The 12,761-nt window shown below is 46.7% G+C and overlaps 1 protein-coding gene across 1 annotated transcript; it reads right to left on the bottom strand.

The window, feature by feature from the left end:
- Positions 1 to 11,303: 11,303 nt before the first annotated feature.
- Positions 11,304 to 12,513, bottom strand: LOC120658782 (putative cyclin-dependent kinase F-2). The gene has a single exon (XM_039936972.1). It carries the CDS (start codon positions 12,449 to 12,451, stop codon positions 11,447 to 11,449), a length of 1,005 nt encoding a protein of 334 aa, XP_039792906.1. The 5' UTR covers positions 12,452 to 12,513; the 3' UTR covers positions 11,304 to 11,446.
- Between the last annotated feature and the right edge of the window lie 248 nt (positions 12,514 to 12,761).

Below are 12,761 nucleotides of genomic sequence, written 5' to 3'. Positions count from 1 at the left end.
GTAGCAACAGCGAGGGGGAGGAGCGCGAGGCAGAGGAGACCTCTATAGGCGGCATCGCGTGGAGGAGACCTCCACCGGCGGCATTGCTCGGAAGTCCCGCTCCCTCGCCTTGGGCTTCCTGGCCGCCGCATCACCCACTTCTGCCCCCATAGCTACGCCCTCCCGAGCGCCCCGGGCCGCGATGATGTGAACGAGGATGTTGCGGTGCACGGGAAACGAAAGGGGATGGCGGCGCGCGGGTAGGAGACGGAGCAAGCAGGTGCGCGGAGGAGTCCACCGGCGCGCATGGCGGCGATGAGAGGGAGGAGCTACAGCCTACAGCGGATCGGAGTGGGGAGAGAAGCAGCGGCGGAGTAAAGAGGATAAGAGGAGACAGGAGAGGAACTGAAGACGTGTGCGGCAATCTGTTGGACCGACTCAAAGGCCACTGCTGCCCAAGCCCAGGTTATTCGATTAGTTATGGGTACTTTTACGTCCTTAGTGATTGCTACTTAATTTCATCGGCACATTGACATTGCATCTGGGAGTGGCACTGGGCCATGCCCTAACCTTCTCTTTACAATCCTACTTGATTCTTAATTTTTTAGCTCAAAATTAAATAAAATTAGACCCCGATCCTTTTATGGTCCGGCCCTTAGATTATCTAGACACCAACACACGAACGCACTCGAACGTGCAGCGAGCAGAGGCGCGCATTACAGCGCCGCCGCACAGACCGGTCAGACCAGTCTCAAGGAGCGGTCAAACCGGTCACCACCGGCAGAGTCGGTGACGAAGCCTACGAACACTAGCCCGGGAAGACCCGTCGGGGCAGGCACACGTAGGGTTGTTTTAGGGTCGGCAGGGCACCTAGAACGCCCTCAATCGACATAGAGACGAAGGAGGAACAGCAAATAGTCGATTGGAAAAGTTAGGATAAGAGAAAATAAAAAGATAAAAATAGTATTGATTGATCGATTGGATAAATCGGCCGTGCCCCTTTATATTTATAGGGTAGGGTGGACTTATCCCACAAGGAATCCTATTACAGATCTAAATCTACAAAAAATCCTAGTTGTATTCGGATTCCAGGTAGACCGGTCTGACCGATCAAACCCACCGGTCAGACTGATCGGTGTTGCCAGACCGGCTACACGGTACAGACCGGTCAGACCGCTCCCAAGCACCGGTCAGACCGGTCTGTTCGACCTGTGCCAATTTTGATCGTCAACATATGCCCCCCTGTTTTTTGGTGATGCTAGCATGCCAAAAAACAAGTCTCTGGACCAAAATTGTCTAAGGACGATGATAAACATGCATCGGCCATATTTTTGTTCTAAGGACGATAAATTATATCGGCCATATCATGCTTCTTCTTCAAGCTGATGACGAAACAACTTGCTTAGACCTCCATACCTGCTTCACGGTCGCCGACCTTGCTGGTACAACCTCCGCTTGTTGTTCCATGGACTCCTTCTTGCGCATCCGTTGCAGCCTCCTTTTTTGAGTGTGAGACAAGCCTGAGGGACATCACCTCGGCTGTAAATATTGATTATCTTGCTTCACATCCTTCTCACCATCTTGACTGCATTTAGATTTGCTTTTGACCAGATTATTGCTAGCAACAATCGGTCTTTGAGAAGCAACATGACTTGGATATATAGAAGAATATTGAATAAAGTATGGATGCATATACATTCTACTATATTCCATAGGTGTGTAATAGTAAGAATACGACCAGAACGATGGAGCAACCGGCCCACCAAATGAATATGGCGCAAAAGCATTATTACCTTATTGCACATGAGAAGCCGATTGCTCACGATGCTCCGATGATGGATTTGTATCTTTAGCTTGATCTGGTCGTTTTTTCTGTTTCTGAGTAGCTCATTTCTCCTCATACTTGACCAAGAGTTGCTTGAAACTCGGCCTTTTCTTTTTGTCGTTTATGGAATTTTTTCCAGAGCTCTCGGAATGACAGGTCAGACAGGTCTGCGCATACCCGTCCTCTTTTCGCTGCTCGTGCCCCCCGAGCACTGAACCTCCAGATGGACCGGTTAGACCGGTCAGACCGGTCTGTACAGACATGGCGCCCTTCTTCTGATCTTGCCCCCCGATTGTTGAACTTTTTTATGAAGCTTCGAGGGATTTCTTCTTCTGTTCAGATTTTGGTTCGCCAATGACCACATTCTTCCCCTTTGTTGATTTGGCTTGATTTGGCCGAATTAAAATCTTAGGATTCTGTACTTCAACCGTATGCACAGGGAAAGGATTATTATCAATTTGCATTTGTGGAACAACCGATCGTCCTTCATTAACGGCCAATTAAATTTGCCTTCTAAACACATTGCAATCATTGGTTGCATGAGAAAATAAATTGTGCCACTTGCAATAAGCACGTCGCTTTAATTCCTCAAGTGGCGGAATAGCATGAGACAATTTGATGTATCCTAATTTATTTAACTCATCAAATATGCGATCACATTTGGATATATCAAAAGTAAACTTAATATTATCTTGCCAATTTTTCTGAATTGGCTTGAGAGAACCACAAGTGCAAAATTTATTATTAGAAGGCCAAGCAAATTCAGCAGCATAAATATTATTGTCTTCATCGTCCGAACAATTTGATTCACAACCATTGGATTTTTGCAAAGCTTCTTTAGCTCGGCTTTCATTAGCCAGAGCCTTTTGCAGAACTTGACTAACATCTAGAAATTCCTGTCCCTCTATCTTTTCTTTATGAAAATCGAGTAAACCAGCAAAAACTAGATCAGGCAAGTCTCTATCAGAAATTGTCAAACTATAGCATCGGTTTCTAATGTCTCTAAATCTTCTAATATATTCAGCAACACCTTCATGTATCTTTTGCTTAACCGATATAAGATATGACAATTTCAATTCAGTTTCACCATTAAAGAAATAATCATGGAATTTCTGCTCTAAATCGGCCCATGTGCGAACTGAATTGGGTGGCAATGAAATAAACCAAGTAAATGCAGCACCCGATAGAGATAAAAGAAATAACCTTAATTTATAAATATCACTCGTGCTAGTTTCACCACATTATATAATAAATTGGCTGATATGCTCTAATGTAGTTCTACTATCATCACCAATGAATTTAACAAATTTAGGAATTTTAAAACCCTGTTGATATGCAACATGCTCATATTCTTCAGGGTACGGTCTCTTATATGATCTGCATCTCTCTTTTGGATCTATACCAAAAGTTTGTCTAAAGATTTTTAATTACTTCATCTTTAATACTGCCAGATCCGAAATCATCGGCCATAAGCCGATTAGGTGTGCCATAATGTTGAGCAAAGTTCGGCGGCGTAGAATGCTGCAATGAATTTGCTGCCCCATGTGGTACATTTGTATGAGGTGCTGAATTATAATTAATTCGGTTATGCTGGTTAGCCGAATTAATTACTAAAGCATTATTAGTTGGACTTTTGCAATTAGCCGAATCATTCATTGCCTTATCGGTATTAGATGTAGATGCATTATTATCACTATCGATAGGCTTCATTTCAATATGTGATTCTATTCGGCTAAAGCGATCATCAAATATATTATGAATATTTTGACCAATAAATTCTAACTTATTATTAACATGAGAAGAAACAGCATCATCTATAGCATTAGCTATTTCTGAAGTAAGAGCAGGCTGTTCGTTCTCATCGAATTGTACCTCAAACTGTGAAGCATCGAAGGCGTCATCCGTTGTGACCTTCCCTTGACGGTCGATGGAGAAGTGCGAGATGTATTGCTTCATGGCTTCTTCCTCTAGCTTCTGGATCTCCTTCTCCTTCTCTTATATGATCTTCTGTCGGATGCCATCAAGAAACTTCTGATGATCGGCCGAAAGTTGCTGAACAGTCGGCCTCTGGATGTTGGCGGCATCAACATCACTAGGTTTAGGAATTTTATCGGCCATGGCAGCCGATTGATTCTATCCCCAGCGGAGTCGCCAAAAAGTATGTTGATGCAAATCACGGCCAACACACGAACGCACTCGAATGTGCAGCGAGCAGAGGCGCGCGTTGCACCGCCGCCGCACAGACCAGTCAGACTGGTCTCAAGTAGCGGTCAGACCGGTCACCGCCGGCAGAGTCGGTGACGAAGCCTACGAACACTAGCCCGGGAAGACCCGTCGGGGCAGGTGCACGTAGGGTTGTTCTAGGGTCGGCAGGCCACCTAGAAACGCCCTTAATCGATGTAGAGACGAAGGAGGAACAGCAAATAGTAGATTGGAAAAGCTAGGGCAAGAGAAAATAAAAAGATAAAAGTTGTATTGATTGATCGATTGGACACCCTCAATCGGCCGTGACCCTTTATATTTATAGGGTGGGTGGACTTATCCCGCAAGAAATCTTATTACAGATCTAAATCTATAAAAAATCCTAGTTGTATTCGGATTCCAGGTAGACCGGTCTGACCGGTCAGACCCACCACCGGTCAGACCGCTCCCAGGCACCGGTAAGACCGGTCTGTTCGACCTGTGCCAATTTTGGTCGTCAACAAAAATTAAGGCCCTTTACCACTTATAATGGCATCTGGGAAGCTTTTATAACATAAGATACATAGCTTGATAACATATATTTTTGGGGGAGTTTAAAACCATTTAATTGTGAACCGAATCGCATATCAAAAAATAAGCAGATCATTAACTTTTGTTATTGGAGAACAAGTTGAGTTTTGCCCTGAGGTGTTACAACATTCATATTCGTCCTTTTATGTATCTTTTGGTTATGCTTTCAGGGTGTGTTTAGATATTTAGGGGTAAAAATTTTGGAATGAAATCTTGCTATTTCGGAGTAGTAACTAATGTTTATTTACAAAACTTTTGCACGGATGGATTGTAAATTGCGAGACGAATCTAATGAGCCTAATTAATCTATAATTAATTCATAATTAGCAAACAGTTACTGTAGTATCACTATTGCAAATCATAGATTAAGTAGACTCATTAGATTCGTCTCGCGATTTACAACCCATCTGTGTAATAAAAATTGAAAATAGATTTCATTTAGTAATACATGCATATATCCAAATATGCTTGTGTTCAGAAGAAGCATTGTTGACTACTAATGTCAACCGAACCCTTTACGTGGAATTTCTTCTGATTACTGCTTTTTCCTCTGAGGTCTTGTTTAGATCCCAACTTTTACACCCAAAAACATCACATCAAATATTTGGACACATGCATGGAGTACTTAATGAAGTCTTTATAAAACTTTTTGTACGAATGGGCTGTAAATCGCGAGACGAATCTAATGAGCCTATTTAATACATGATTTGCAACAATGATGCTAAAATAACCATCCGCTAATTATGGATTAATCATAGATTAATTAGGCTCATTAGATTCGTCTCGTGATTTACAATCTATTCTTGCAAAAAATTTTGTAAATAGACTTTATTTATTACTCCGAAATACTAAGATTCCAATCAAAAAAATTTGGCCAAGAGAACTAAACAAGGCCTGAATAAAGTTAGGAACTGAAGACATTAGATGGCTAGAGGATTACTCTATCTACGATGCCAAGGTGCTCCAATTAGCAGTGCTAGGAAGTCAACTAGGTATGGTAGGCCGATTCCAGGTCATGCATGGGGAAGAAGTTTCCAAAAAAAAAGGATTTTCTACCTCCACGAAACAGGGTTACAAATAGAGGTTGCAGAGACATTAATATACTTCACAGTGAGAGCCTCATAAAACTGGTTAGTTTAATGAACTTACCTAATTTTTCTGATTTGTAAGAACTGCAGATCTTGTGCCCTTTTTAGAAAAAGAAATATTGTATCTGCTCATGCAGCCATGCAGGTGGAGAAAGTTTTTGGCGTTAGATGCAGGTGGAGAAAGTTTTTGGCGTTAGATGCAGGTGGAGAAAGTTTAAAACAAGACCAGATCGCCCTTGAGCTGGTTTAGACATTCCTGTCCACCTGAATACTGCTGCTATGTTTGCTATCTCGATCACCACCGCAGTTGGCAATGGATCAAACACATTGTTCTGGTCTGATCGCTGGTTACATGGACAGTGCTTGGAAGATTTGGCACCCAATGTCTACAAATGTGTGCCTTCGAAAGTGCAAAAAACTAGAACAGTGGCCGAGGCCCTCCATGATCTAACCTGGGTGGCTGACATTAAGGGGGCGTTAGGGTGGCACGGGCTTGCTATGTATTTGCAACTCTGGGAATCAATTTCGATCATAACTCTTAATGTTTTGGATGATGTTCATCACTGGAAGCTCGAATCCTCAGGCATCTTTTCAACCATATCTGCCTACCGAGCTTATTTCTTTGGATCCACCACCTTCGAGCCATGGAAGCGACGATGGAAGTCATGGGCTCCCGGAAAGTGCAAAACCTTTTATGTTAGCTATCCTAGATCGCTGTTGGACAGCTGACGGTTTACAAAAATGAGGACTCCCCCACCCGGGCCGCTGCCCCCTTTGTGATCAAGAATAAGAAACAGTTCAACACATCCTCACTGCTTGTGTGTTTGCTAGACGATTCTGGTTGGCAATCCTGCAGTCCTTGAACCTGGCCACGCTGGTCCCTAAACGTAGGACCACCTCCTTTTGCGGATTGGTGGAAGAAGTCTTGGAGGAAAATACTTAGACCACCCCCTCTAGCCACTCCGACCCTAAAACCCACTCTAGCCACTCCGACCCTAAAACTCAGGTGTTAGAGTGGGGGAGAGGGGGGCTTTATCACTGGACCAACATTCCCCCTACGGCGAGCGAGCCGCGCCACGCCGCGCCTGTGGCTGCTGGCTGCTGGTCTCAGCGAACCCCGCAGGGGAAATTACGCAGCGGAAGAAATGCGTGGCCGGTGGGTTTCGAACCCGAGACCTGGCTCTGGTACCAACTTAGACCACCCCCTCTAGCCACTCCGACCCTAAAACCCAGGTGTTAGAGTGGGGGAGAGGGGGGGCTTTATCACTGGATTTAACTCGCTGGTTATCCTTGGAGCTTGGATCCTCTGGAAACATCGGAATGCTTGTGTCTTTGAAGGATCGGCTCCTAACCTCCAGCTTGCCCTGCAATCTTTCTCAGATGAACTACATCTCTGGCAAGCTGCAGGAGCTAAGGGGCTTAGGTCCCTCGGCATAGGTCAAGTGGTTTAGGCACCTGTAGGGCGCCAGTTAGTGGTCAGGCCCTTTTCTCAATTTTTGTTGTAAGAGTCCTTTGCAGTTTTGTTTTTTCACCATCCTCCATTCTGGTCCAAGGTGAGGTTTGGTTATTGTTATTGGACCAATTCCCTCTTCTTAATACAAAGATACACAGCTCCCTTGCGTGTTCGAGAGAAAAAAATGGTGGGGAAAGTTTTTAGCGTTAGCAATCATGATCCCCTGGAAGTAGAGGACGCAAAGAGAGCACTGAGGTAAGCTCGATTGCCTTATAACACAAATTATGTTACCAGGAAGTTTTCACTGTGCCTAACTGTAAATGTCTGCAGGAGCAAGAGCATTCTGTATTTGATGCAATGGCAAGGCTTGGTGAGGCATCTGATGGTGAAAGTGAAATATATGAGCAATTTGCAATTTAGGATGGTTGCTGGAGATATTTGAGATTCCTTCAAATGTACACCATTTGTTCTGCATACTGTTTAATACTGTATTTCCACCATGAGGTGTTAGTATGCTTGTAAAAGGATGAAGATTTGCTTTTCTGAAGTTTCTTAGACATAACAGGAAGCATAAGTTAATTGGCAGTCTTCTAGCGTGGATGTACGTACGTGCAGAATGATGAGAATTACAGATATTGTTCCATATGCAACATACCTTGGAAGTCTTTGGGCAATAGTAGGAGCGCATAATGAAAAGCACCATCAAACCAACATGCTAAATATCTCAAGCTTACTGTGTCTTGCAAAGCATAATTGACACTCCCCTTTCTTTGGTGTGAACAGATGAGCCCAATCGAGGGTCCTCGAAGGACGATTTAAGGAGAAGTTGATGCCATGTAGTTATTGCTGGAAGTCTGGAACATGCATGCATAACTTTGTAAGTTTGTAGGGAAATTGTCTTTGGTAAAATCTTGTTGCTGATGTTTATTCCAAATTTACGTCGCTGAAGGTTAAAGTACTATGTTCGTAGATGAAGCATTCTTGTACGAGGAACAGCAATTAAACATTATGGCAATGTAAAACTTCGAGATAGAACTAGATGTGTGAAGCTGGCATGCCTTTCGTTTCGATCTCTTGCATTGCATGCACTAGGAAACGGCCCAAGATTTGGAGGAACAACGAGAATACATTCTGAGTTTTAAACCAACAATCTTAACTGCACTAAGCATATTCCTAACTTATATGGCCAAACACACGAATGGCTTCTGATTGAATAAAAGTATATGTCACGGAGAAACAACGTACAATTTATGATGTGGAGAATCAAATGCAATCAAGATACAATAATGAGTTTAGCATTATTTCTGGACCAAAGAAAGAACTGGAACTTGCAAGCCGAAACAAATTTCAAGAAGGGAATCTTGAAGAAGTTCAATACAAACCTGACATGTCTGGTGAACCAAGATTGGCACGGAAGTGGCATCTTAGAGAATTGCAAATCTTAATCTATCTATCTATCTATTTATAAAAATCGAAAACAATTGAAAACTTTTTCACCCATATTGGGTCCACCGTACCCCTTACGCCGGACCCGCCTGTCAGGGCCGAGGGAGGTGAGAAGGGGTGGAGACCCATAAAGACTGCGAGTTGGAGCGTGTTTCTACCAAAAAACTTAATTTTTTTCTTACCCAGAAAATTGGCTTACCCGCTCTTATACCCGCATAGGCTGCAGCAGCGGAGCGGTGTCCAACCCGCGTACGCACAGAGACATCAAGGAACAGACCGAGAAGAGACAACGAGATCATGTGAGATGTGGTCGGACTCGTCATCATGGGCGCGTGCTCTGGTGCAGATCTCGCTCTGCACCTTCTCCGCATCGGCATCGCCGTCTCAATCCTCGACGCAGCACGGTGAGTCATCGCCTGTCTTGCGGCTGAGTTCCCAACTTCACAGTCACAGCGAGCAGCGACGGCGCCTCGAGCTTTGCCGATCTCGCGCAGCCTGTCCATAGGCCATCGCAGCCGTGCGCTAAGCTCTACGTCATAAGCGGCATGATTCGAGGCCGGCTCGAGGTGGCCGGAGCCGGCCCAGAGCTGCAGACGCTGTCGCTTCATGTGTCCTGGGACGTTCGCATCGCTGCCCCAAAGCTCACAGAGCTCAGTTGGTTCAAGTTTCGCTACGATCATGCCAACGGTTTGAGGAGGCAGGACGCCATCCTTGGCGGCTATGGATCGTGACAGAGCCTGTGCAGCGGCACTCGTGAAGCGGTTCAACAAAGTCGACGATCTGATCCTTGCTATCAAAATTCCAAAGGTGTGCGCCGACGCATTAAGCTAGCAATAGCATGTGCTAGCTGCACACAAGCGAAAATCAAATCTTTTTTTAAGGAAAAATTGGTTTCATGGCATCGAAAGAGCATCGTTTCTGAAAAATACCATCAAAAGATCTCTGTTACGTAAAATACCATTGAAAGAATCATTCCGTTTCGAAAAATATCATTCCGTTAACTTTTGCAATGAACCGATCACCATTCTTTTTATTGGACAAACTAAAATATCTGTTTTACCCTCGTCTTCTTCCCTTACTCTTCCTTCTTCCTTCCACGAGCACGTATCCGCCCGCTCCTGCTAACCTGCCCGGCTCCGCTCGCCGCTCCGCCCACCCCTGCCCACGCCACGCACCGTCGGCCTGTGCTCGTCACAGCTAGCTATAGCAGCAACAATAGCGGCTAAGCGGCATCGCCAGCGGCACTGGTGGTAGTGGCCGCTCTGTTCGTGCTCGTGCTGGTGGTGCAGGTGTGCAGCGGCTGCCAGCGGACGCGCTGCCAAGCCTGCTACTGCTGCTGCTTGTGCTTGTCTCCGCAGAAGTACCGGAGGATGCAAGGCCCAGGAGCAGGTCCACAAAGCCATCCACGATAGGTGCTGCTGCTTGCCATTGCCGTTGATCTTGAGGTACCACGCCGGGCGCCGCCCAGTTGTGGAGCCCGTGTGTGGACACCATCTCCTCCATGGACGGGCAAAGTCCCTGTGCGGGCGGATGCGTGCTCGCGGGAGGACGAAGGAAGAGAAGAGGAAGAAGATGAGGGTAAAAGAGATATTTCACTTTGTCCTATGGACAGCAAAATGACCGGTTCATTACAAAAGTTAACGGAATGGTATTTTTCGGAACGGAATGATTCTTTCAGTGGTATTTTACGTAACGGTGATCTTTCAGTGGTATTTTTCGAAAACGGTGATCTTTTAATGCTATGAAACCAATTTTCTCTTTTTTTTTAAGAAAAGAGAGATGGAAAGGCTATGCTTTTTACGGTTTGGTTCTCTCTTCTCTTGCAGACAGTAAAACAAGACTACGAGAGACATGTATGGGGGTATAAGTACATTTTCCATGTGTGAGATTTTGACAGTACATTTCAAAGCCGAAAGTCGTGCCTTTACGCCAACCATGCTTCATATTCTCAAGAAATGTCGTGGTATAAGGAAGCTTGTGTATTTCAGCATTCCTACATATACGGTATGCGTATAATTTATTTATTTATTTATTATGTTCTGAGAGTTTCTATTTTGCTATAATTTATTTATTTATTCTTCTCCAGTAACCTGTCTAGATTAGCAATAAAATATGTGCTTAATATTTTTGTAAAATACGTGTGTGTACATTAATAATCCTCTGTTTTGTTTCTAGTGTGGAAGCAAAGGCACTATCACCAAACTATTGCTTAAGAAAGAAATAGCACCATTGCCTTGTGCCTCAAACAGAATTAGGCCCTGTTTAGTTCTCACCTCATAAACCCCGTAAACACAAAAAAACCGTCACATCGAATGTTTCGACACATACATAGAGTACTAAATGAAGTCTATTTACAAAACTTTTTTGCATAGATGGGCTATAAATCGCGAGACGAATCTAATGAGCCTACTTAATCCATGATTTGCAACAGTGATGCTACAGTAACCATCCGCTAATTATTGATTAATCATGGATTAATTAGCATCATTAGATTCGTCTCGCAATTTACAACCCATCTGTGCAAAAAGTTTTGTAAATAAACTTCATTTAGTACTTCAAATTAGTAAGATTCCAATGTAAAAAAATTTTGCGCCGGAACTAAACAAGGCCTTATTCCTCTGCTTCTAGTGCAGGAGCATGTTGACTCCCACATTTTCTAACGATGCCTGCAGAATTGCAGGAAGTGAAGCCAAAAGGCACAACCATCACACAAGTCATTCCTGATCATCACACAGTCAAGGATATCAACCAGTTAAACTGTATTAGACTGCTTCAAGTCGACTAACTACAGTCTACAGCTACCGACATATACATAATAACTAACAAAACATATAAGATTGGTTACAAATAGTTATGAATAAGATCAGAATAGGTAATTTGGTCCTAACACTGCTCTGAGTCTGTCTGCGCTCTGCACTTGATCAGGCCATCCCCTGGCTCCGGCGACTGGGCATCCTCATCTGTGAACCACCGGTGGTCGAGCGCTTCTGCCGCAGTGAGCCTCTTGTCCTCGTCAACGCACAACAAACCACACAGGACCTCGCCAGCCGCCTGCGACAGGTCCGGCGGCAGGCCCTTGAACGCCGCCACCCCGCGGGAGTCGATCTCGTGCCCCAGGTGTAGCACCTCCACAAGGAGGTCCTCATCTGTCTCGGCGTCCACGAACAGGGGCTCGCCGGCGAGCAGCTCGAACATGACGCACCCGAGCGCCCACACGTCGACTGCCGTGCCGTACCACCGGCTGCCCCTGAGCTGCTCCGGCGCGAGGTACCAGAGCGTGCCGACGGAGCACGGGTCCTCCGGGTAGGGCGGGCGTGCCGGCGTGGCCATCCCGAAGTCGCAGATCTTGAGGGCGCCGCCGGGGCCGACGAGCACGTTCTCGGGCTTGATGTCGCGGTGCAGCGTGCCCGTGGCGTGCACCGCCGCCGCGCCGCGCAGGAGCTGGCGCATGGCGGCCCGCGCGCGGGGCTCCGGGAAGGCGCCCGCGAGGTTGAGCCGGTCGCGGAGCGTACGGCCCGCGACGAGCTCCGTGATGAGGAAGAGGTCCCCGGTGGCGGCGTCGGTGGCCACGTCGCGGATCTGCAGCACCGAGGGGGCGCCGCGGCAGGCGGCCAGGCAGCCGGCCTCGCGGTAGGCAGCGCGGAGGGCGTCCTCGCGGCCGCCGCGGGTGGCGCGGACCCACTTGACGGCCACCGTCTCGCCCGTGGCGCGGTGGCGCGCCCGCACCACGACGCCGTACGTGCCCTTCCCCAGCACCCCGAGCTTCTCGTAGTCGTAGATGGATCCGAAGTTGTACTTGGGGCGCTTCTTGTCGCCGCCGGGCGCCGCGGGGCAGGGGCCGTGGGGCGCCGCGCGCTTCTTCGCTGCAGTCACCGCCACCGCCGCCATGCCTTGCTTTCGCGTGGGGAAGATGAGACGAGACGAGATCGATCGGAGTCGCGGACGGCGGAGGGAAGCGGAAATTTTGGAAAGATTGCGCGCGCCTTCGGGGGAATGTGTAGGCGGATCGGACGGTGGATTGGAGACCGGGTCGGATACGTGGACGGCGCAGAATCGGCTAGCGTAGGCGTCACGCGGATCGGGGCTTGCGTGTGGTGGACGCGGGAGGAGCGGGGTCGGTGTGACAGATCAGCAGAAGGCAAGCGACCGCGCGTTTGAGTTTCATGGACTTCCCTGCCTGTCTGCCTCCGACTTCAGG

The sequence above is a fragment of the Panicum virgatum genome, chromosome 2N (genome assembly GCF_016808335.1).
Source record: "Panicum virgatum strain AP13 chromosome 2N, P.virgatum_v5, whole genome shotgun sequence".
Lineage (NCBI taxonomy): Eukaryota > Viridiplantae > Streptophyta > Magnoliopsida > Poales > Poaceae > Panicum > Panicum virgatum.
This window is presented reverse-complemented; position numbering and strand designations above follow the sequence as displayed.